The sequence below is a fragment of the Strix aluco genome, chromosome 7, assembly GCF_031877795.1.
Source record: "Strix aluco isolate bStrAlu1 chromosome 7, bStrAlu1.hap1, whole genome shotgun sequence".
NCBI classification, from domain to species: Eukaryota; Metazoa; Chordata; class Aves; order Strigiformes; family Strigidae; genus Strix; species Strix aluco.
In genome coordinates, this window is record NC_133937.1 from 24,214,730 (window position 1) to 24,237,336 (window position 22,607).

Sequence of the window (22,607 nt, forward strand, 5' to 3'; positions counted from 1 at the left end):
ATCCTTGTTACATGCACATACATACTCAAAGACAGCAACATTCCTCGGTCTCAAATTTTATCACAAGTAAAAAGTGTATTTTTTAAACTTTGTTGCAGCTATTAAGATGTGACAGGGTTTGAGGAGAAAAATTTACTCAGTTGACTGAATTGCTCAGTTAAATTGCTCATGAGTTAGTTTAAGCTTTTTCCTTCGGGAACTTAAAACTTTCTCCTCTTTGCTTTTGATTTTTGAATGCTATTTTGTAAGTGGAGAGAGGCTTTCTTTTGCAGTGACCTCTTCATTCACAATTCATTTTTACAGTCTATTTCTGCCATGGGTGTTTGCCCTTTTTTGGCCATGGTACATCTGAATCTCCTGCTTCACATGTGCCTGCATACTCTGGTGATCCTACTTTTGGCAATTTTCCACGCGCATTAAAACTTAGCACAAATATAAAGAGCATGCTACTACTAACAAGCGTTTATCCCTCTTTTAAGCAGCAATGGTATTGCACCTCTAACAAGGCAAACATTTAATTTGTTGTGATTTTCAGCTGTGTTGAGCATATGAAACCAGATCAACGGATCTTATCCCTTCATAACGTTCTGAATGCTTTCATTGCTGCCATCTTCTACAGCTACCCCCTATACATTGTGTCTCCGCAGCTCATCAAATCCTTATCTAGGGCGGACCACAAACATCCTAGACAAGGACCTTCATTTCTGGATGTTTTCTGCCGGGGCATCAGCTCTCCCTGCCCGGTGCCATTACCGGCCACTGGACTGCGCACACCCTTGGGCAGAGGGAAACGCAAAACCACTGCAAGGTAACGAGGGGCCCGGCCGGCCTGGCTGTACCTACGGCCGTGCCATGTGGCCAAGGCCCACCGCAGCAGTCGGCCGGCGGCAGGCCGCGGCGGCCCGGGGAAGGGGTGCGGGAGGCCTCGGCCCTCCCGCCGGACGGCCCGGCATTGTGCTTCCCTCTCGCCCCCAGTCCCCGCGGCCACATCCAAGGATGGGGAGGACAAGGAAGAGGAGGAAGGCAGCGTGGACTGTCGTGCTCCGCCGCCTCGCCCCCACCGGGCGCCGGCCCCCGCGGGGCCGCCGCCCGTCCCGCCGGGGGGGCGGTGGCGCCCCACCCCTCCCCACCCCTCCCCCCACCCCCAGCGCTCCCCGCCCTGGGCCTCGTCGGCCGCCGTCCGTCTCGCCAGGTGAACGCGTATCCCTCCGCTGCGGCCGCCCCCACCGCCAGGCTCGCCGCCCCACAGTCCCCGGATGGAAACTGTTATGGCCGCCAACGGCGACCGGCCGGGCTATGGAGAGGGGCGAGGTAACTCCGCGAGGGGCGCCGGGCGGGGAAGGGGCGGCCCGGCGCGGTGCGGGCGGGGCGGCCCGGCGCGGGCTGCGGCGGAGAGGAGCGGGCTGGAGATGACGAGCCGCGGCGGAGCAGGAAGCCGCCCCGTGGTAGGGTTGAGCCGTTAAATAGTCCGCGCCCCCCGCCCCCTCCGGCCGCGGGAAGTTCGCGGGGTGGCCGGGGCTGGCGGCGGCACGGCCGGGGACGGTGGGCAGCGCCTGGCCGAGGCAGGGAGCGGGCGAGAATGCTTCATGTCCGGCTCCGGGGACGGCCGTGGCGCCGTATCCCTCCGCCAGGCTACGCGGGGCCGGCGAGGCGTCGCGGGCACCGCGGCGCCCCCCGGGGCCGTGTGGGCGCCCTCCGGCGGGCGGCCCGGCGGGGCGGGGGCAGCGCTGCCCGCCGGGGCTGCCCCGGGAGCCGCGTGGCTCCCAAGGAGGAGCTGGGGAGGGGAGGTGCCCCACTCGCCCCCACCCCAATTTCGGGGAGCGCCCTCCGCTGCCGCCGTGGTTGGGTGGAGCCCGCGGCGCGGCCCTGAGGGGGTGGCAGCGCCGGGGGCTCCCCCGCCGGGCCGGCGGCACCGAGTGCTTCGTGTTTTGTCCCTGCTCTCCCCTGCCTCCTCCTCCCGGGGCCGGGGGGACAGCCCGCGCCCTGGCCCTGCTCCTCGGCAGCGCCGAGGGACCGCTGCTCGCTGCCGGCGGGGCCGGGAGCCCCGAGCGGGGGGACGGGGAGCGTCCCCCCGACATCGCAAGCGCGGGCTGAGAAAGTGGTTGTTTGCAGGTACGTTGGCCGTGTATCGCCGGAGCGTTGAGCTGCTGTTTTCGTAAATGGCAAGTTTGCTGTGCGGCAGGGGTGTCTGTGTTGGTGTTTGTTAGCTTCGAGAGGGATTTGGTAACTTATTTTTATTTTTTATTTTTACCAAAGCAGCGTTTTGCTGTGTCGGATAGATTGTATCAGGCCGCCAGAAGCTCTAGCTCTATGGGTTCCTGAAGATCTAGTTCTGTAAGTTCCTGCATGTGTCCAGATCTTTGTAGAGATGAAGGCAGCACTCTAATTTGCAGGCACATGTAGGATGGGACCAAGCATTGAAAATACTTTAGCATAGGGGTTTTTTTTTTAGTAAAATTTAAATGAGTTTAAAGAGTTTTACAGAAATCTTGAAAATACTGCCTGCCTCGAAACATATTTTGAATTTCTGTTCTTTTTGTTCTAAGTGGAAAAATGGTAAAAGGTACCTAAATTAGGAGTATCTTACTCCTGTCTGCCACTTCTCACTAGGTTAAAGTATGTAACTAAACTTTTTTTCTCTGTGTACTTTTTTTAAACAAAACACTGACATACTGGAGCATTTTGGGGGGAAGAAAATTGAGATTTAGAGCCTCAAGTGGTTGCTTATGCTTGTGCTTAGTGATTTTTATTTTTTTTATGAGAGTTAACTGTGGCACATGCTTCTGTATCTTCAAGGTTTGTATGCATTATATCTGCTTTATAATGTACTTGTTTCAAATATTGTGAATGTAATATTCCACCTCCCTCACAGGCTTTTGCAAAACATTATAGAAAATTATAATTGGGTCTTTGCTATAGGCTATGTCACAATATGTACTTAAGAAAAGGTAAGTGTCTTTTGAGTTCAAGTTAAAATTTGGTGGACTGCGGTACCAGTTACTTCTTTCTGTCTTGTTTTTAAGTTATCATATGTTTATGCTTACCTGTTTTGAATGCCTGAGATGTAGTGACAAAGCTAAGGTTAAAATAGGCCTTGTGAGGAGGAGTTTGCTAGCAACTTTTAATCCCACTCATTAATTTAGAATTTGTATTGTATTTGATGGTGTTCTTTGGGAGAGAACATTACAGTACATATTTACAGTTTTTCTGTCTTCAATGTGTTAAAATGCACATAATGTAAAATTGTGAAGGATTTACGCTTTTCAGCTTATTCTTTCAGTTATGCTTGTATTTACACCTTTTAAAATACCTTTCCTTTTGTTTCCAGACCTTTTTTCAGTATTCCTCCTGACTGTGGCCTTTTCTGAGTCTTACATATTTACCTCTTCTATGTGTGTGGAAAAATGTTAAAAACGCTGTTGAAGAACTGAAGTCAAGTCTTTTCTTAATGTGTAAGTTGGACTACTTCTTTGATAATGTACATTTAAAGATCCCTGGGATCTAAGAATTTTTTTTTACTAGCTGTTTCTAGTAAATATTTTTATTTGTTGTGCTGCAGGTGCTTGGCAATAGTTGTATGCTACCCAATAATAGCAAAATTAAATTCTAATTTGTGTGGTTAATTAGTTAAAGGAGGTCTCAATTCAGGTTTGAATATACCCAACTGCGACTCTTTGACAAACATGAATGTTTTATCCAGTTAGTGAAATGTTGCCTGATTGAGGACCACATTGGCCTCATGTTAAAAGCTTGAGGCTTGTTCTCTGCAGTGTACTTTATCCACTTCTGATTTTTATAGTGTTAATTGCACACATATTTCAGGTTTTGGTATTTGACAGTATAACAATTTTAATGTGCTAGGCAGCTACCATCAGGTTGATGTATCGTGCAACCTATGATCTTCATGTGTTGCATCTGTGTATTAAAAAATATCTTCAAGCCAACAAATCCAAGTCATTTTTAGTTACGTATTCTTTATGTGGGAGTTGAGCTTGCTGCTGTTCAAATAAGGGATTTACCACTGATGAGAGAAAGCACTGTAATACAGTACTCTTTTGGTGAAAATGGAGTGTAGTAGAGATGAGTTGTTATCTTCTGAAGGCTCGAAGTAGAGTAATATCCCATGTATTAATCTCCTGTGTGAAAGATGGGAAACATATTGTCGACTTAAAAAATAATTGAGTACCTAAAGTGTTTTAGTTTGGAAAGACTCCCAAGGAGGGAATGTCTGTGTATGTGTCTGTAGTTTGTGGGGTTTTTTTTGGTTTTTTTGAATGTCAGATGTATAGTTGAAATCTTGCAGGTCTCAGCTGAAGAACACAGTTGATTGAATTTATTTGATATTGGATCCTGTTTTGCTTATTATTTTCAAGAATTACACTGAAATGCTAATATCTTTTCCAAAGGAATGCAATGAAGCATGTGCTTAAAGTGTTTTTCTTTTCTTGCTGTGTGATACATGAACATGGCCTTGAAAACTTTTCAGTCTCCATTTTCTTTGTCAGGTATGTGCATGTTTAGTGGTAGATACTTCCTTCTCACAGGACTGTGGGAGAATATCTGGAAGACCTTAGTGGTGATGCTTGTGATGGCTTGGAGCTCTGGAAGCAGCTCTTGCACTTCATTGTAATGAGGAAGAGGATGTGATCATTCTTTCAGTTCGAATGTGAATAAATAGGATGATCTGATGAATTCCAAGTCTGTTGCTTCAGGAGCGGCAGGAGAGTAGTGGAGAGAGAGCTACTGATAAGATTTCAGCTGACACTGCTAACTTTTGCTAGTAAAGAAGAAAGTGATGCTGTGACTTCTACTATGGAAAAAAGTTTTCAGTAAAGTGTTTATATACTAGTGAAGAAACAGTAGTTCTTCCTTTACAGTTTCAGTTTTCAAAGTCCAAGTTATTTTCGCTGCTATTCCATTTCTGCTGATTTTGTGTGGACATGTGGGAGTGTTGTTTGAGCATAGACTTGAGCTGCTATAAATTGTTAGTGCAGCCAGTTTGGAAACACTGGCATTAAGTCTGTAGCAAGACAGTGATGCTGACCATACCTATTTGAGCCTCTTAATCCATAGAGGAGTACTGGTGTAAGTCATGCACTTGTTCTGAAAAGATTAACCTGTACCCAGGAACATATGGTGAAAAAACAGAGTTAACTTTTATCTGTTGACTACTTCAGACTTGTGTGATACTAAAGATAGGCATGTGAAAAATTCCTTTCTTTTTTCCTTTCTTTTTTCCTTTCTTTTTTCCTTTCTTTTTTCCTTTCTTTTTTCCTTTCTTTTTTCCTTTCTTTTTTCCTTTCTTTTTTCCTTTCTTTTTTCCTTTCTTTTTTCCTTTCTTTTTTCCTTTCTTTTTTCCTTTCTTTTTTCCTTTCTTTTTTCCTTTCTTTTTTCCTTTCTTTTTTCCTTTCTTTTTTCCTTTCTTTTTTCCTTTCTTTTTTCCTTTCTTTTTTCCTTTCTTTTTTCCTTTCTTTTTTCCTTTCTTTTTTCCTTTCTTTTTTCCTTTCTTTTTTCCTTTCTTTTTTCCTTTCTTTTTTCCTTTCTTTTTTCCTTTCTTTTTTCCTTTCTTTTTTCCTTTCTTTTTTCCTTTCTTTTTTCCTTTCTTTTTTCCTTTCTTTTTTCCTTTCTTTTTTCCTTTCTTTTTTCCTTTCTTTTTTCCTTTCTTTTTTCCTTTCTTTTTTCCTTTCTTTTTTCCTTTCTTTTTTCCTTTCTTTTTTCCTTTCTTTTTTCCTTTCTTTTTTCCTTTCTTTTTTCCTTTCTTTTTTCCTTTCTTTTTTCCTTTCTTTTTTCCTTTCTTTTTTCCTTTCTTTTTTCCTTTCTTTTTTCCTTTCTTTTTTCCTTTCTTTTTTCCTTTCTTTTTTCCTTTCTTTTTTCCTTTCTTTTTTCCTTTCTTTTTTCCTTTCTTTTTTCCTTTCTTTTTTCCTTTCTTTTTTCCTTTCTTTTTTCCTTTCTTTTTTCCTTTCTTTTTTCCTTTCTTTTTTCCTTTCTTTTTTCCTTTCTTTTTTCCTTTCTTTTTTCCTTTCTTTTTTCCTTTCTTTTTTCCTTTCTTTTTTCCTTTCTTTTTTCCTTTCTTTTTTCCTTTCTTTTTTCCTTTCTTTTTTCCTTTCTTTTTTCCTTTCTTTTTTCCTTTCTTTTTTCCTTTCTTTTTTCCTTTCTTTTTTCCTTTCTTTTTTCCTTTCTTTTTTCCTTTCTTTTTTCCTTTCTTTTTTCCTTTCTTTTTTCCTTTCTTTTTTCCTTTCTTTTTTCCTTTCTTTTTTCCTTTCTTTTTTCCTTTCTTTTTTCCTTTCTTTTTTCCTTTCTTTTTTCCTTTCTTTTTTCCTTTCTTTTTTCCTTTCTTTTTTCCTTTCTTTTTTCCTTTCTTTTTTCCTTTCTTTTTTCCTTTCTTTTTTCCTTTCTTTTTTCCTTTCTTTTTTCCTTTCTTTTTTCCTTTCTTTTTTCCTTTCTTTTTTCCTTTCTTTTTTCCTTTCTTTTTTCCTTTCTTTTTTCCTTTCTTTTTTCCTTTCTTTTTTCCTTTCTTTTTTCCTTTCTTTTTTCCTTTCTTTTTTCCTTTCTTTTTTCCTTTCTTTTTTCCTTTCTTTTTTCCTTTCTTTTTTCCTTTCGAATTCCACTTGTTTTTAGTACTTCAGCTAGATTGTTAGTGATCCGTGCCACAGCAGAGGTACTGTGTTTGTATTTGCTTGAAATCCAGAGTAAGTAATAAATGCCAGCTTAATTTTAAAAAAGCAACTCTTGGGATATCTTGTGCTTACAGGCTGTCCTGGTTGGAGAAAACCAAAATTTGATGGCATGGAATTTCAATATTTTCATCTTTCAGTGGATGTTGTTCTTTAAAGCTTATTTTTCAAGATTTATGTATATTTTGTGGGGGGAAAAAAAAATCCCCAAACACAAACAAAGGTTACGGTATAATGTCTCATTTTTTTGCCTCATCCTTTTATCTCAAATGCTGTTATAAAAATCAAACAACTTCCAAGATTGGCATGTATTTATTAATGAATTGTATTAAGTATTCTATTTGCATTGGTTTTAAAAGTAATATTTGCTTTGTTTGTTTTCTCTTTTCAGGAGAATAAAATGGGGAAGCTCTAGAACCTTGAGAATAACTCAGTGTGGTAGTCTTGTTTGCTGCAGGAGACTAAGACTAATCTCAAGAATTCACTTAAAAGGAAAACCTAAAATCATGCCATCTGAAAAGGAACAGGTTTTTAGTGATAAAAAGCAAATTAATTTGTTAAAACACAATGCTGCGAAGAATTTTTTTACTGATACCACTTTGGAAAAAGCACTGGTGAATGATCCTTTAAGTATGATGACTCAACCAGCAATTTTAGATGTCAGTCTCTCTTACGGAATAAAAAATGTGAAAATTGATTTACCCAAGGTGAACATTCCAAATGAAGTATTAATGAAACATGAAGTTGATAGATTTAGAAAACTCTTTCAGTGTAAACAGCAAACTGCAAGGAAGTCCTTAAGTCTAGAGAAAATAAATGGAAGCAGTCCCAGTTGTTCAGAGGGAAGCCACTTGCAACATAAACCAGAAGTGCAATTTGAAGAAGGGTTGAAAACTACAGCAAAGATACTGAATTTCACTTGTACAAAGTGCAAGGATAACATTCGATACAGCCCAAATGATCTACAGAAACATTTTCAGCTGTTACACTATGGCGAGTTGCCTTTGTATCCTTGTGAGATGTGTAACTTCTCAGCTAATGACTTTCAGTCGTTTAAACAGCATAGACGCACCCATCGTAGCACTTTAGTAAGATGTGAGCTCTGTAATGATGAGCATATGTACACTTTGTTGGATTTGACAAAACACTTCACATCAAAGCATTGTGTAAATGGTCACTTTCAATGTGAAAAATGTGGGTTTTCTACCCAGGATGTGGGCACATTTGTTCAGCACATTCACAGACATAATGAGATTCCATATAAATGTGGAAAATGCCATTATGTAAGCTTTACAAAAGAGGAGTTCCAGAAACATCATCTTGCTCACAGCAGTACGTTTCCTTATGGTTGTCAATATTGCAGTTACAGCACACCACGGAAAGATTATCTTTTAAAACACATCATAGCTTTGCATAGAGACCACTTATATGCAAAAGAAAAACTGGAAAATGATAAATGTGAAAAAAGAATAGTGAAGACTCCAGCAGGACTGAAGCTTGTGTTAAGAAGGTATAAAATGGGAGCGTCGAAAAAAGCATTCTGGAGACGGAAAAAAATAAGCAGTGGAAGTGACACAACTGGAGAAACAAATGCACAAGTGCTGAGAAGTGTGAATAAAATTCAAACAAAAGCTGAGGAGCTGAACCAGTGTATGAGAGATGTGGAAGCGAATGAAAAAGATCAAATTACGTATACAGAAAAGCATAACTTCATGGGTGGAATGCTCTCTGCTACTACTGCACAATACAATAAAGCAGATGATGGAACAAGTTATGGCCTGGGATTATTGAAAAATGCTGTTCATGGGCCAACAGTATTGATGGTCAAAAACAATAAAATATCTGTTCCAGCAAATTACAGTGCTAAATTTATGGGATTTAAAATGGTAGATGGAAAACAACATATTGTTATAAAGTTATTACCTACAAGTAAGCAAAATGTACATTTGTTGGGTCAGAAAGCTGATCCTATTAAAGATGGTTCTACAACTCCTTTGCTACAGACTGCTGATCCCTGTGACTTGTCTTCAGGTGCTATACCACATGTAACTGATCAGTCAACCTTAAAGAACAATTCTGTTCACCCATTAACTTCACCTCCATTTTCTTGTTCTGCTCCTCATTCAGGAAAAACAAAAGTGGAAAAACAAAATAACTCCTTATTCCACGGTAGGAGTGTTTCTCAAACTGTAGCACCTTCTAATGTAGCTGTAGGAAAAAGTTCAAATTCTTTGCCAATGAAGTTGGGCTCAACTGTACCTCCATGTGATGAGGTGACAAAAGTTGGAACCCGAAGTAATATCTCATGGGGAAGTTATAGTCCAAGTCATCCTCAGGTATTACCACCCACTATTACAAATACGCTTCACTATGACCCTATGAAAATGCCCTTCTTTCCTGAACTGAAAATGCAAAATGGTGGCCTGAATAATAGCAATGGAAGTAATAATTTCTATTATTCAACTTCAGTGGATTCTTCTAATGAAGGGTTGCTGTCTTTTCACAACTATTCCAAAATGGACAATTCGGATAATCCATGTAGCATTTGGATGTCAACAGATGAGAGATACAAAGAATTTATATCTAGCAAAACAGTTTCTTTTCAAAACAGTAGAAGTGAATCTGCATCTTCATATTCAGAGTCGATGAAAGGCTTAAAACCAGAGAAAACTGTATCAGCCCAATCAAATATTAATAAAACTTATGGACACATAAACACTACGAATAATTCCGAGTCTTCTAAAAGCCAGTCTAAACATGTTGTTGACAGCGAGTGTTTTATGGAGGACCAGCATAATGGCCAGCAGTATTTGGACGCTAACACACATCAAGGCTTTGAGAATGTAGCTGAGAAATTCCAAGAAAATGCCTCTGATTGTGTTAACTCGGTCTTAATGCCTAAAATCACATCTGTTTTCTCATTGCAGAGTGAACAGGCAGCTAATTATTTATCGCCTGAAATAAACCAGTTACTGCAAGATGTGTTAAAAGTGAAAGCAACTACTCAGCAAGAATCTCACAGCAAGTCAAATAACTGCGTAAAACTTCATTCTGACAAGCTGCTTTCTGGTTACGAGACAGGGAATAAAGCCTTTACGCATTTAAAAAGCTCGGCAACTGCATGTGGTTTTCAGAGGTCTCCTTCTAATGTAGGCTTTCATTTATATAAGAGAGAGTTGAACACAAAATGTAGCACAAATGAAGGTACACATTATGGGAGAGAAAGACAGACACCCAGAACATCATTTGATTCACAGGGAATGGATAAATTATCCAGAAGTCCGGGTGTTGGCACGTTGCTAAAAACTCATACAGATGCAATCATAACACAACAGTTAATAAAAGATAAAATGCTGTCTACAACCCCAAATCCTAGCAGCTTTTCGCCAGTTCTTCGGGAACAGAAGAAAACCCTTTTAGTTCAGTCCCCTCCATCAGGATTTTTTGTTCCTTTGCACCTTGCTAACCAGCCCGGACTACAGGTGGTGTCAGGAAAATCTCTTCCGTCAACCAGTTCGTCAGATGGGCATGTGACTAAAGGTGTACCTGCATCTTTTGTTTTAAATAAAGGACCTGGAATGATTTTGACTTTTAGCGGCACGATTGGAACAGTTGCAAATGTCCCTAGTGATAGTTCTCAGGTTTCAGGGAGAGTTGCATCCAGAGAATATGGTAAAATAACCATACCAGCTTCAAAAGTGGAGGGAAAAAATGACAGTTTCAGAAGTGGAAGAAGTTCCTGTAATAGGAGAGCATGTAGTACAGCAAATGACTCGTTGAATAGCATGCCATTCAAAGGACCTCTTGTAATTACAAACTCATCGGAGTCATCTATGAAAGGAATTTCTTCTGTGAAGGTGTTATCAGAGCATCAGGATGCTGTCTTTGGGTCCTTGGAGTCAGTAAACCAACAGGAACTAAACCAGAAACAACATGTTTATGCACTTTTGCCTGATGGACAGCAGGCAGTTTTTCTGAAATGTATGACACCAAACAAGCCTGTAGTTCATAAACCTAGTGTTTTTCAGGATAATGCTCATTATCAAAATTGTCAACCAAAGAAAACTGGAGCCATGCAACAAAAGCTTTTGCTGAAAATTAAGACTTCTACTTCAGATACGCTGGCTGATACCACTCAGTCAGTAAGCAACTCAGTGCCCTCGCTACAGTTGGATAACTTGCAGTCCCTTACTCCTGCACTAGCACAGAAACAAACTAATCTTTCTTCTAATGATGCCTTAATCCTACCAGGTAGCTTAATGCCAGCAAATGCCTCTTTGGCAAACTCTAATCCAGCATGTCATGTTCCTCCTGTAGAACCTGTTTATTCTACTAAGTCTGCAGGGACACGGTTGCAAAAAGGTTCTGCTGAGAGTACGCAAGTAATAACTGCTAACAACAGGAATAACTTTGGTAGTCAGAAGTCCACATGGAGCACCCGAAACAGAACCGCAAAAGTAAAACCTCGTTTAAAACAAACTGGGTCTAAAAGTTCAGAAACTGTGGGTGTGCAAAGAAGCAAGAATTTCAAACGGAAAAGTAAGGATAATTGCCTAGAACCTCCAAGAAAGAAAGTAATGTTGCACAGAAAGTGTAAGGAAAAGAATCAAGCTGAAGTTGTTAGTGAATCAGGTGGCCTTTACAAACCAAGGGCATCAAAAGAAACTGTGAGGACTTTGAAATTACTTCCTTTTAATTCTAAACAGCTTGTAAAATGCCCTCGGAGAAATCAACCAGTTGTTGTGCTTAACCATCCTGATGCAGATGTTCCAGAAGTTGTAAATGTAATGAAAACCATTGCTAAATTTAAGGGACATGTTCTTAAGGTTTCATTGTCAAAACGAACTATCGAAGCGCTTCTGCAGCCAGCCTTCTGCAATCCTTTGGATGTAACTACTGATGATCTTTCTCAAAAGAGGCACAGGACAATAAAACCTATTAGCCCTGTAAAAGAAAGATTTGTCTTAAAATTGACACTGAAAAAGACTAGCAAAAACAATTATCAGATTGTGAAAACTACCTCTGATAATACCTTGAAAGCTAAGTTTAGCTGCTGGTTTTGTGGTAGAATATTTGACAATCAGGATAATTGGGTAGGACATGGACAGAGGCATCTGATGGAGGCTACTCGAGATTGGAATTCATTAATGTAATTATGACCAGTGAAGAAAATAAAATATCATATATTACAATTTTTAAAAAAGTGAATCAATTGAATTAAGATACACAAGTCATTTTGTATTTCAGTATTATAACTGAAGTTCAAAAATTATGCAAAGTGCTCGTGTTTTAGAAGGAAGAGCAGATTCTCTATTGCCATCAAGCTTTGAGATAGATCAAGGAGCTTTGTGGTTTAGATAACTTGTAACTAACTGCAAATACAATTCCATAAAAATATATATTATTTTTGGTTACTACTATCATGTCCTATATTTTTATTCTATAGAATGAGTCTTCAGGGCTTTTGTTCTGTACATATTTAAAAAAAACCTAAACATGTAAATATTTTTATACTTTTCAATTATTTGGTATAATTCTTGCACAGAAATTACCACCCCCCCCATTTTTCAGTTCTGTGCATGCACTACTAAAACCAATTTTTAAAATTTTTTCAACTACACACAGCTGTTATCCTGGGATTTTTGTTATTTTCACTTGTTAGCTCTTGATTTTGTTTTTCAGGGATTGAACACTATTGTTAGCAAGTGCCTAAAAGATGTGAAGCAGTTTACATTATGTCAACTGTGTAACCATAGGTCCATACAGGGCCATTTCCCCAATAGTTTCATTTAAACAAAGCCATATGTGAATGCTTTAAGCTATATTGCTATGCACATGACACTTGTACTATTTCTGTGCAGTTTGTCTACTTTCTTAGTGAAGTATTTTTCATATAAATTAATAAAATGTTACAATTGTGTTAATACAGTGAGCCTGAGAATGGAATCAGTTGAAAATATACAGTATATATATTCATAATGTATATGGTGTTTCAGAATGGTGAACATTCCTAATCTGTATCGACTCTGTCACTATTAAATTTGCTATAACTTGTGTTTATAGAATATGACTGTGAGCATTTATGGAAAATATTTCTATCTTGTTTTATACTATGTCTGCCACAAACCCTATAGGAAGGCCAGAATATGGTGAAGTGCAAAGTACCATTTCAGGCCTGTAACTGCATTATAGTTTTATTCCAGGTGGATGTAATTTGTCCCCAAATGACTAAGTAATATTTTCTGCTATTGCTTATTCAGATGAACTGCCTTTTAGGGTACAGGGGTTTGACCAAACCAAGGCTTGAGTTATTCCTTCCTCATTTTACTGGCCAGGAGGGTAATATTCCTAGGAGCCTACTTGCTTCCTACTTACAGTTTTAGGGATAATGATGAAGGGAGATTATGCTTCATATTTCTTAATGTTTATGTGAGGGTATGTAAACAAAATACCTTATCTTAGCCACAGTGACTGAGAGTATACAAATGAAGGCCCTTATTATCCACAGTAATTATTATGTTTAGAGGCTTTGTCCTCCAGATTATTAATGAACCCAGAGGTTAGATGCAGTCTTCAGTGGGAGTGTCCTTACCATATGGCACCTTTTGCCCAAGTACTGAGAGATTACATCTGAGGTGTGTAGGTCAGCTTCCCAAAGTATTGATGGAAAAACTGTCAAAATTGAATACTGGACTTGGAGAGGACTGGGACATTTTATTCTCTGAGGTTTTAGATTGTATGCAAGCCCAGGGGTAGTTCTCTGTGACTATTTCCATAAGGTGAAAGTGAAGATTGACTTGCTACCAATGAAACAATTGGAAGTCTCATGGATGTCATAGGGATGTCACCAGTAACAGAATTTGACTTATATTTTGGAAAGTGTTATAAAGATTTAAAAAAAAAATTACTTCAGTAGCTGATTGTTTTTCTTTCTTGATATGTCTGTTGACAGGAAGGTGCACACTAGCCTTGTAGCTGCTGTTATGTATGGGCGTCAACTGAAGTACCCGAGACAGTCAAAGCAGCAGAGTTTGGGTGAATTAATTTACTGTTGATGTGTGTTCTGTATCAAAATCGGATCATTTTGTGCTGCACAATGGGCTTGAGCTCTGACATTATTTTTGCTAGAAACTTTGAAGAAGACTAGTGTAGTGGTGAGGAGGTATATTGAAAAGAAACAACATTAGGAAAGGACAAAAATGTGTTAAGCTTTTTTGACTGGGAGGATCTATTGGCTACCTCAGCTTGCTCTCCTATAAACCCTGAAGTTGAACCCCTGAATTCTGGACGTTGTCATTGCCGCTTTTGGCAGAAATATATGTGAGGTTTGTTGCTAAAACCTGCTTGGTACGACTTCACCAAAGATGACCAATTTTTGTTAACAGTTACTTAGCATTGAGGTGGAAGTTCTGCTGTAGAGTTAGGGGGTTTTCTCTATATTAATGAAACAGGAGAGTAACAACTGTCATCGCTGGAATTTTTTTTCCCTCCAGCTTGTTTTCCTATGAATTGGGTAACCTTAATACTGTGAAAAAGGGTAAAGCTAGGAAATGTTGAAATAAGGTTGCTTTATACAATCTTAATTCATTGTCATGTGTAACTTTATCCATGGACATCCATCTCATTCAGGGCGCATAACTTGCTCCCTCTTGAGCAGTGATTTAATTTTTTTTTCCCCACCCTTAATTATGTCCTTGTATTATTTAGTGCATGTTGTTCAAGTACTGTTCTGAATATTTAATTCTTTTTTGCTTACAAGCTTTTCCATAATGCTTTGTTTGAGGTCCTCAGACTTTGGCACTTCTGCAGATCAGATTTCAAAGAATCTTAAGTGAGACTTCAGTGAAATTAAGATCACAATTAATGATCATCAGGAAAAAGTTTGGCTTAAGCGGTCTGACCAGCATCGCAGCAGATGGTGCAGTAGAAGGTGCAGGGACAATACGCAATTCTCAATGAAATGTTCAACAGCTTTAACAATATGAGGCTACCTTTTTAATGGCTGACTCCTGCAATGTTTGTATATTTCTCAGTATCTTCAGTAAATGGGAAAGGTATCTTAGAAATATCCTACAAACACAGTATTTCCTTACACAGCTACGATTTATCCTTCAAGTATTGTGTGAACCAAGTGAAATATATAAATCCATATATAAAAATATTTGATCATATATTTAATGCTTGTATTGTAATAGATGTATCTGATGTGACAAATTAAGGTTGCGCAGGTAACCTGATTTGAAGAGTGTCTTGATTTTGAGTGTTTGGCTGCAACCATAACATTTAAAATAGCTTGTAACGTTGCACATATAGCAAGATAAGAAAACTGTAACTTGGTCACAGTGTTTTGGAATGTACAGAAATAGGTGCAGGGTCAAGTTTTTTACAGTATTTGTGTTTGTGTAAAGTGGCCTTAAAAAGGCCTAAAAATCTAAGCCCATTGTATATTCTTTGCAAGATGTGTATTCATCAGCAAGTCACAGTTCCTCTTCCTCAGTGATTCCAATGTTTTAACAAAAAACTTGTGTTCAGTATTTGTTCCAGGGCTGTTGTCATGTGAGACATGTTGTTGCTTTTTTTTTTAACAACACTTCCTAAGAATCTCTGCCTGCTGCTGTAGTTTTATAACTTGCATGTCTGAACACTTGAATTTTTGAGAATGCAAGTTCTTACTCCTTTCACGGAACAACATTGTCAGGAATGATGTGCAATACTCGGTGTACTCTCCTTTTTGTATCAGGTAGGCACACAACATGCTCTTTTGTACATTAGTAAATATGATACTTTGTCTTTAGGTCTTTGGGGTTTTTTTTTTTGTTTGTTGTTTTTTTTTTCCCTAGCTATTCAGTTAATGACAATTACATAGAACAGAAATTGGCTAACAATATTGAAATATGGGGGGAAAGGTGCGTTGCTGTCTGTCAGAGGTCAGACTTGACATATCTGATACCTGGTGGAAACACCTGACAGCATTAACTAGTGGCAGCTATTGGCACTGTAACAGTTGTAAGAAAGTTTCAGATACAGGATTGCACCGTTACCATTTGCTAGGTTCTATACTGGCTGCTGAATCAATAGCATCGGGATTTTTAACATAGCATATTCCATCCTGAGAGCTAATTTATTTTATATCCTCGCAAAATGCAAAATTAGCATCATCTCAAGAGGTATGGATTATTTTGTGGGAGGTGGTATTGCCTATCAAATCCCTGCCTCATTTTGTTGTCAAAATTGTAAGGTACTCCTGTAATGATGTAGAACATGGCTGAAAAGAGTTACTTGTAGATCAGCCACAAGGTTACATGTAGTGCTGAGGGGCAGGAACAGCAGTGCTCAGAGTATGGAAAGGGCTCAGTATTTCTAGTTATCCTAAAAAACTGATACTTAGTCTGTCATAGGGAAGTCTGTAGGTACACTTGAGTTTCACTTTTTCATGCCTTTCTTTCCCCACACAGTTCTAGAATGGTGGTGGTAACTACACATTTAACTCAGCAATGTTTGAAGAACTTTTGTGAAGAGCAACATAGGAAGGTTAACAAGGAACAGGCAGTTTGGTTAAGAACAAAGTTTAAATACTGTGCAGTATGTGAGTGAATAAGGCAAGGACTCTACATGAATGCAAAGAAAGCTAAATACTGAGTGGCTGCTTTTTCACAGAATATTTTCCACTGTGAGTATTGCTTTAAGTAGTAACCTTCTAAAGTGATCTTTCATGTAACTAATATCAGAGTACACATATAGGAATAAATTAAGTTTACAGAGACTAATAACTTGTTAATTTTGAGGCCTTGGCAATCTTAATGTTCTAAACATTACACTCGTACTAAGTGTAGTATTAGTATACTACTAATTAATACAACTAAACAATATACTAAAGATAGCATTGTTGTAGTAGTGTAAACAGTCTGTTATAGGCAGACTGGTGTAAAGTCTGTATACATTGTTTCTTGCCAGTATCTCATTTGCTTCACATCTGAGGTATTACTAGTGTTGCCGAGGGAAGAAACAGATGCAGCAAGGTAGGTAGCCATGTGCTGAACATCTTCATCGTATTAGTAAGCAGTTCTTTCTGGAAGACAGGTGCCTTAATTGTAAAAGTAACTGATCAAAACCATAAGGAAGTAGTTGCAGAATACAGCTACAACATAGCTCTAAGTGACTTGCTAAGACTTCACAAGTCTTGGCTCAATCTTGCCTTAAATACCTTGCAGATAATCCTGGAGAACACCGCCTAATCTGTAAAAAAATAACAAAGCAGGTATGGATAGAGTGTCAGTTTTAGAAAAAACCTTTAAGATGGATGAGTTTTCAGGTCCAGTGAAATCAAATAGCTCTAGGATTAATTAACAAGTGTTCCTAAAAGCTTTTCATTGGTGCTATTTATACATTCATCAATTTAATTTTCACTGCTTGAAAGTTTGTAGAAATTAATTTGTTCGCAGTAATACAATAAGTAAACCACCGTGATAGAACAGGCTTGAAAAAGGAAAGGGGTTTCTTGTGTGTGTGTGTGTGTGTGTGTGTGTAAACAGTAATTCTGCAAGAATTGAGTGGGTAGTTGGTTTAGCAATGAAGCAATATGCTTGAGTCATCAACAGTAGTCAATTTGAAGACAAAAGACTGGAGAGCTATTAAGCCAAATACATATGCTAAAGCTGTAAAAAGTGATAGTTTTTGTAACAATAGAACTTGTGAAGGAGCACATACAAATATATACATTAGAACATCAACGATAGTGAATTGATGTTTCCTTGCTGAAAGGATGCTAAGAAATGTGATCCAGCAATGCCTCCATACACTATTGACATTACAGTATTAATTTTATTTGCACATTTGAAAATACAAACAAAAATATTAATGAAACAGAGTAAAGCTGAGGAAAAAGGACAACACATGTCCATTAATCTAAAACATTCAGACAGCTTTTTTGCCACTAATCATATGAAGTAGAGTCCTATTTTCAGCTTGTATGCAGCAATACGTTAGGTCAAGCTGCTCTAACGTCTGGGGCTGTTCACTTTACAAAGAAATTGCTGAAAGCAGTGATCTGTAGTAAAGGTAACAAATGGAAAGAGTAGATCACTGTGGGTATTCTCATTTTTAAAGCGAAAATGTCCTACAGGCAATCTGTCTTTAAATAGCAGTCAAAGGACCAGGCTGTGGTATGCAGTTCTTCACAAGACTTGGAAGACCCATGTTGTCACAGATGGAAATCAGAAACAAGAGTACATATGCTTTGGCTTCTTCTGTTAAATATGAGTGCTTTTCTGATAAAAGTGACATGGGGTTGAACTTTATGAATGACATCTCTTGCTACTCAGTCAGTGCTCTTAAAGAGTATTTTCCATCATTTTGGATTTTCTTCTTTTTATCTGATCCACGTGTTTTGGGACATTGAAAGAAATTATTAAAGTCTTCATCTTAGCAGTCCAGTTTAAGAAACTCTTACAATGTGTTTCAGTTTTGTTGAGTCTTTTGTGTTGTTTTGGCTGTCAATTAGAACCAGGGAGCTGCGCTGATGGTTCTCTACTATTTCAGCAACACTGTCGAAGCGCTGGATAGAGAAAACAAAAATTAATTAGTGCTGGCTTCCTTTAATGCTGTAGTATTGTCAGTAATCACTGCATCATCTTTTTCTCTTTGCTTCTCCCACCAAAGAAAGTGAAACGATGACTTGTTACCAAGTGAGATGCTCTGCCTTTTAGTAAGAGCACTGATCCTGCTTTTAGTCCTGATTCTAGTCATAAACAGATTAAATTTGGACAATGGAAGATACTATGGTCACTAGCTATCTCATCTCATGTTCCTCTCCATTTGTGATTATCACCTGCACAAACTGAACCACAAAGGCTGTTACATGGCATATTAAACTGACACCGCTTTCAGTTTACCTTAATATATACCAGGCTGCAGACTGTGGCAGTTTGGAAACTGCTTCATCTGTGGTTCGGCCACCTCAGAGGGAGGGCAATCTCCAGGAGTAATATGGTACAGCCAGCCATCAATAAGAACTGGTTTAGTTATGCAATTTTAATATCTGTCACTATAAATTTATATCCAGAATCTGCTAGGTCTGTTGCTTTTCCTTTTGGTCTTTGGTCAAATACAGGTTTTGGACTATCTTTCTCCTGAGGTCATTTCTGACCCTTTGTTGAAGACCAGATAAGCTCCAGGCTCTTATTCATTCTGTAACCTCAAAACCATTGCCTGGGAGGCAGATAATTAGGCTAAGGCAAGCCTACTTTCACATCCCTGAAAAGGGATGTGCAGTGATAACAGTTTATCACTCTGTGCAGTGATAACAGTTTTTATTGGTATTTGGGTTTCAAGTTTCTGTTTTGCTGTCAGAGTAATTATCTGTGTGATATAATAGCCAACCAGTGATTTTTGCACTATAGAACTAGAGTTTAACATTTTCTTTACGTGAAAATAGGAGTAAAATACTGTCATTCTCACTTTTGATAGAGGGGGTTTTTGTTGGTATTTGTTTGTTGGGGTTTTTTGCGTTTTGGGGTTTTTTTTTTTGAGCATGGCTGTTCTTCCTTTGTGATTTTTCCAAGAAACTTAACTAGAGTCTTAGTTAATAGTTAAACAGTTAACTAGTTATCTAGTTAACTATTCACCTTAACTAGAAGGTGAATAGAGGACTATAAACAGCTGGAGAGTTTATCTAGCAGCTGCAGCTCTGATCCCAATAACTTTTCAAAACAGTTCTATGATTACATTTTAAACTTGATCTGTGGTTTTAATTACAGTATGCGGGAGCTTATGTTACACTGGTTTCTCTAGCTTGATAGATCAGTCATTATATAGGGTATACTTTTATCCTGATAAATGAAGAATCCTTTTGGTCATAGTGCATTATATCTTAATCCTTGCTTATTAAAGGTATATAACTGAAAACTGTTAGGACCCCCCCTCCCAATCATCTCACCTCTTCACCACTTTTTTCTCTGCCCAGTGCATATTGTCTTGTTGATTCAATAAATCGTATAGGAATGTTGTATACTCTTCTGTTGTAAAACACAACCAGTGTGTATGGTTGCCGTGAATCCTGTCCAGAACTCTTTCTTATTAGAAAAGATCCATCCTAAAGAGAGAAAAGTAGTAAGGGTATTCAGCTTTTTTCCAACAACTTGTTTTTAGGTTAGTATTTTCATCTATATTAGCATTAAACCCTTTTGTCCCATCAGAAAAACTGTACGGGAGGAGGTGAGAAGTAGCACATATTCCTGCTAACAGTAGCTTACAGAGGTATCATTTAAGACCCACCTTTGCTGCTACCTGTACTCTCAGCCAGAGAAAGAAAAATAAACACATGGTGGCAGCAGTCTGCTGGGGTCCACAGATTATTAGGAAGTGAAGTTACTATCAGTGGCAGTAGGTAGGCAAGAAAGCAGTGAGGTGGAGATCCTTTCCCAGAGCTGTAAAAAGCACTCCGTAGCCCAGTGCTCACTAGCTAGCAGTGGCCTACGCTGGTGACAGCTCCAGTGCTCTGCCCCTTTATCCTGCTTTGTGGAGCTGGGGAAGGGTGGAAATGGACCTGATGCTGAAGATACAACTCCACATGTTACCATTCCCTTCTGTGACACTAGCTTTTGTACACAGAATAGTTGAGAGACCTCAAAATTCTCCAAATACATAAATGCATAGTGTTGCTATTTCAAAATGCATAGCAGCATCAGCCTTTCCAAACAGTAGCTGTTTTTACATGAACCATTGGACGGTGGTGGAGATAATTTAAAAGTTGTGGGGCTTTGCCTTCCATTTTAATGGATGCACATGAGCTGCCAGGTCTTCCTCAGCTCTCTAATCTGCAATTCCTTTCTCTGCAGTGCACCAGTCTGAGTTACACCAGTGCAACTTTGTCTTGGGATGCAAACCATAGTTAGATTGTTTCACCACAATAATTTCATGTCTGACAGTATTTGCATGGCACAGTACTCTGACCTGTTCAGAATACAACTGATGTTCTTAGAATATATTGGGTTGTACTTTTGATTTTTCATTTTTTATTTGAAGTTTTTCATAAAATAGACATTCTTTAAAAGTGACCTACCTTGTTTGATCGGTACAACGCATCTTCTGCCATTTTCCTATCACAGGTAGCAGCATACCATGCTTTACTATGAACACCAGCATCCTAGAAAGAGAGGAACAGTGTTTCACCTGTAGGGGAGTTACTGCTAAATAATGACAGCCGTAAAGAACTCAAATGCAGAACACTTTAGAAAACACAGAATTTAGAAAATTCTTTGCCAGGAGCTCACTGTTTTTGTTGGATAGAGGTAGGACAAAGAAAAACTAGTGTGTCAAAACAGTGGTAACAGAGGTGTGATAGAAGGCTGATAGATGACAGAAGAGAGCAAGATACCCTGAGAAAAGTAGTCAGGTTCAACTGGAGGGTGGTTTGGTATTTTTAAAGCAGGAAGGTATTCTAGTAGAATTTAAAGAGGGTTTCCAGGAAATGTTGAGGAATAACTTGACCATTAAGAATTTAAATGCTGCTCAACTGTGGGCTAGCCAATGAAATGTCCAGGTTGGGTAGACATGTAAGCTTTGGGAATGAAGTTTCCCATATACTTAATGCTATTTGTGAAGACGATCATGATTGCCTCCATCTGGATAGCATGCAGGTTGGATAAGTGCATCTTTTGCTCTTTTTGTTGTTATTAAATAAGGACAGATGGATGGAGTCCTACAAAACAGAGGAATAATTAATGTCTTTACTAATACAGCAGTTCAGCCTCCAGTGCTTTCACCTGACACATGAGATACAGATTCAGTTCTGGTTCTCTGTTGGATTGAGTTTCAAATGTAAGGATATATTCAAACTCTGCTCTTCTCTAAAAGGCATAAAACCATGTTTACTGTGGAGAAGGATTACATCTGTGACAGAATATAAGAGCGGCTTATGTTTTATAACATATCTCTTGGGTGCCTCATCTCTGTATGTTATCCCCTGTGAACACCTCACCAAGATCATCCTTCTCCGCATTTTGTTAAATGCTTGCCAGCGTTCTGTACAGTAAGTGAACTTAACCTGTTCCTCCCGTGGAAAACATGGGACAAAGGACTTCATGGATGGGGGCATAGGTGCAGACCTGAAGATACAAGGTAGAAAGATTGGCATCCTAAAGATAGGAGGATTCTGTTCTAGAAGATAAAAGCTCTCATAGCAAGATAAAAAGATGTGAGGAGGTGATAGAAGTTGGGAGTGCATGGTATGAGATTATGATTTGAGGAAGTTTTTTTGGTAGAAAACTGAAGCAAGATGATGCAGGATTGAGTGTATATTTGGGAACAGGAGTGGAGTTTAGGGGAAAGGTATGAGGGATTTCCAAGAAGTATGAAAAGGAATGATACTCAAGGGAAGGACAGGATGAGGGATTAGAAGCAGCATGAAACTTATGCATTATCAGACTTCAATAGCTAGAAAATTAACTAGCAGGTTATAAAACCAGCAATCATGAAGTGAGATCTTGCTGCAGAGGTTGATGCAAAAGCTAACTCAAGTGAGTGGAGAGGCTATAGAAACAGCGCTACGCATATTTCCTAATAAATACTTCTGGGTATTAACCTTTCTGGACATTTGAACAGTTTTGCTCCAACTTTATAGTAACAAGCTTAATGATAAAATTCATTTCATACAAGTTTTGTCACCTCTGTACAAAACAGATGAAAGGTGAAGTTGCAGTTTATGGCTGAGCTGGTCTAGTTGGCTTATCACTGCCAAAAAGGGAATGTCTTGGCTTCTCCCCTACGCTCATTTTGTTGCTCATCTGATCCCACGGTGAGATAATTCACTTTACTAATCTTGCAGAAAAAAAATCACTACCTTTTTTGTTTTGTCTTGTTTTGTGTTTGACTGCCAGGTTGGTTTTCTGTCAGTTTAATGAGTTGTCTCAGCCCACTGCAGGATCAGAGGAACAC

The 22,607-nt window shown here is 39.0% G+C and overlaps 2 protein-coding genes across 12 annotated transcripts in view; one reads left to right on the forward strand and one right to left on the reverse strand.

The window, feature by feature from the left end:
* The first annotated feature begins 1,189 nt into the window (after positions 1–1,189).
* Positions 1,190–12,739, forward strand: ZNF518A (zinc finger protein 518A). 8 transcript variants are annotated; one of them, XM_074830989.1, is made up of 4 exons: positions 1,190–1,311; positions 3,329–3,452; positions 4,487–4,505; positions 7,066–12,739. In XM_074830989.1, the coding sequence occupies exons 2-4, from the start codon at positions 3,449–3,451 to the stop codon at positions 11,825–11,827; spliced, it is 4,785 nt and encodes a 1,594-aa protein (XP_074687090.1). In that variant the 5' UTR covers positions 1,190–1,311; positions 3,329–3,448; the 3' UTR covers positions 11,828–12,739. The 8 variants fall into 8 exon arrangements, with proteins under 8 accessions (XP_074687090.1, XP_074687093.1, XP_074687095.1 ...); XM_074830991.1 differs by lacking the exon at positions 1,190–1,311 and adding an exon at positions 1,698–2,125 and having other exon boundaries at positions 3,341–3,452; XM_074830988.1 differs by lacking the exon at positions 1,190–1,311 and adding an exon at positions 1,698–2,112.
* A 4,736-nt stretch (positions 12,740–17,475) lies between these two features.
* The window catches only part of BLNK (B cell linker), a 103,809-nt gene continuing 98,677 nt past the window's right edge, over positions 17,476–22,607 (reverse strand). For all 4 annotated transcript variants that reach the window (XM_074830997.1, XM_074830998.1, XM_074830999.1 and 1 more), the window contains 3 exons: positions 20,734–20,817; positions 19,609–19,764; positions 17,476–18,228 (listed from right to left, as the gene is read on the reverse strand). In XM_074830997.1, coding sequence (XP_074687098.1) covers positions 18,109–18,228; positions 19,609–19,764; positions 20,734–20,817 — 360 coding nt within the window. In that variant the 3' untranslated portion in view covers positions 17,476–18,108. The remainder of the gene's footprint in view (positions 18,229–19,608; positions 19,765–20,733; positions 20,818–22,607) is intronic.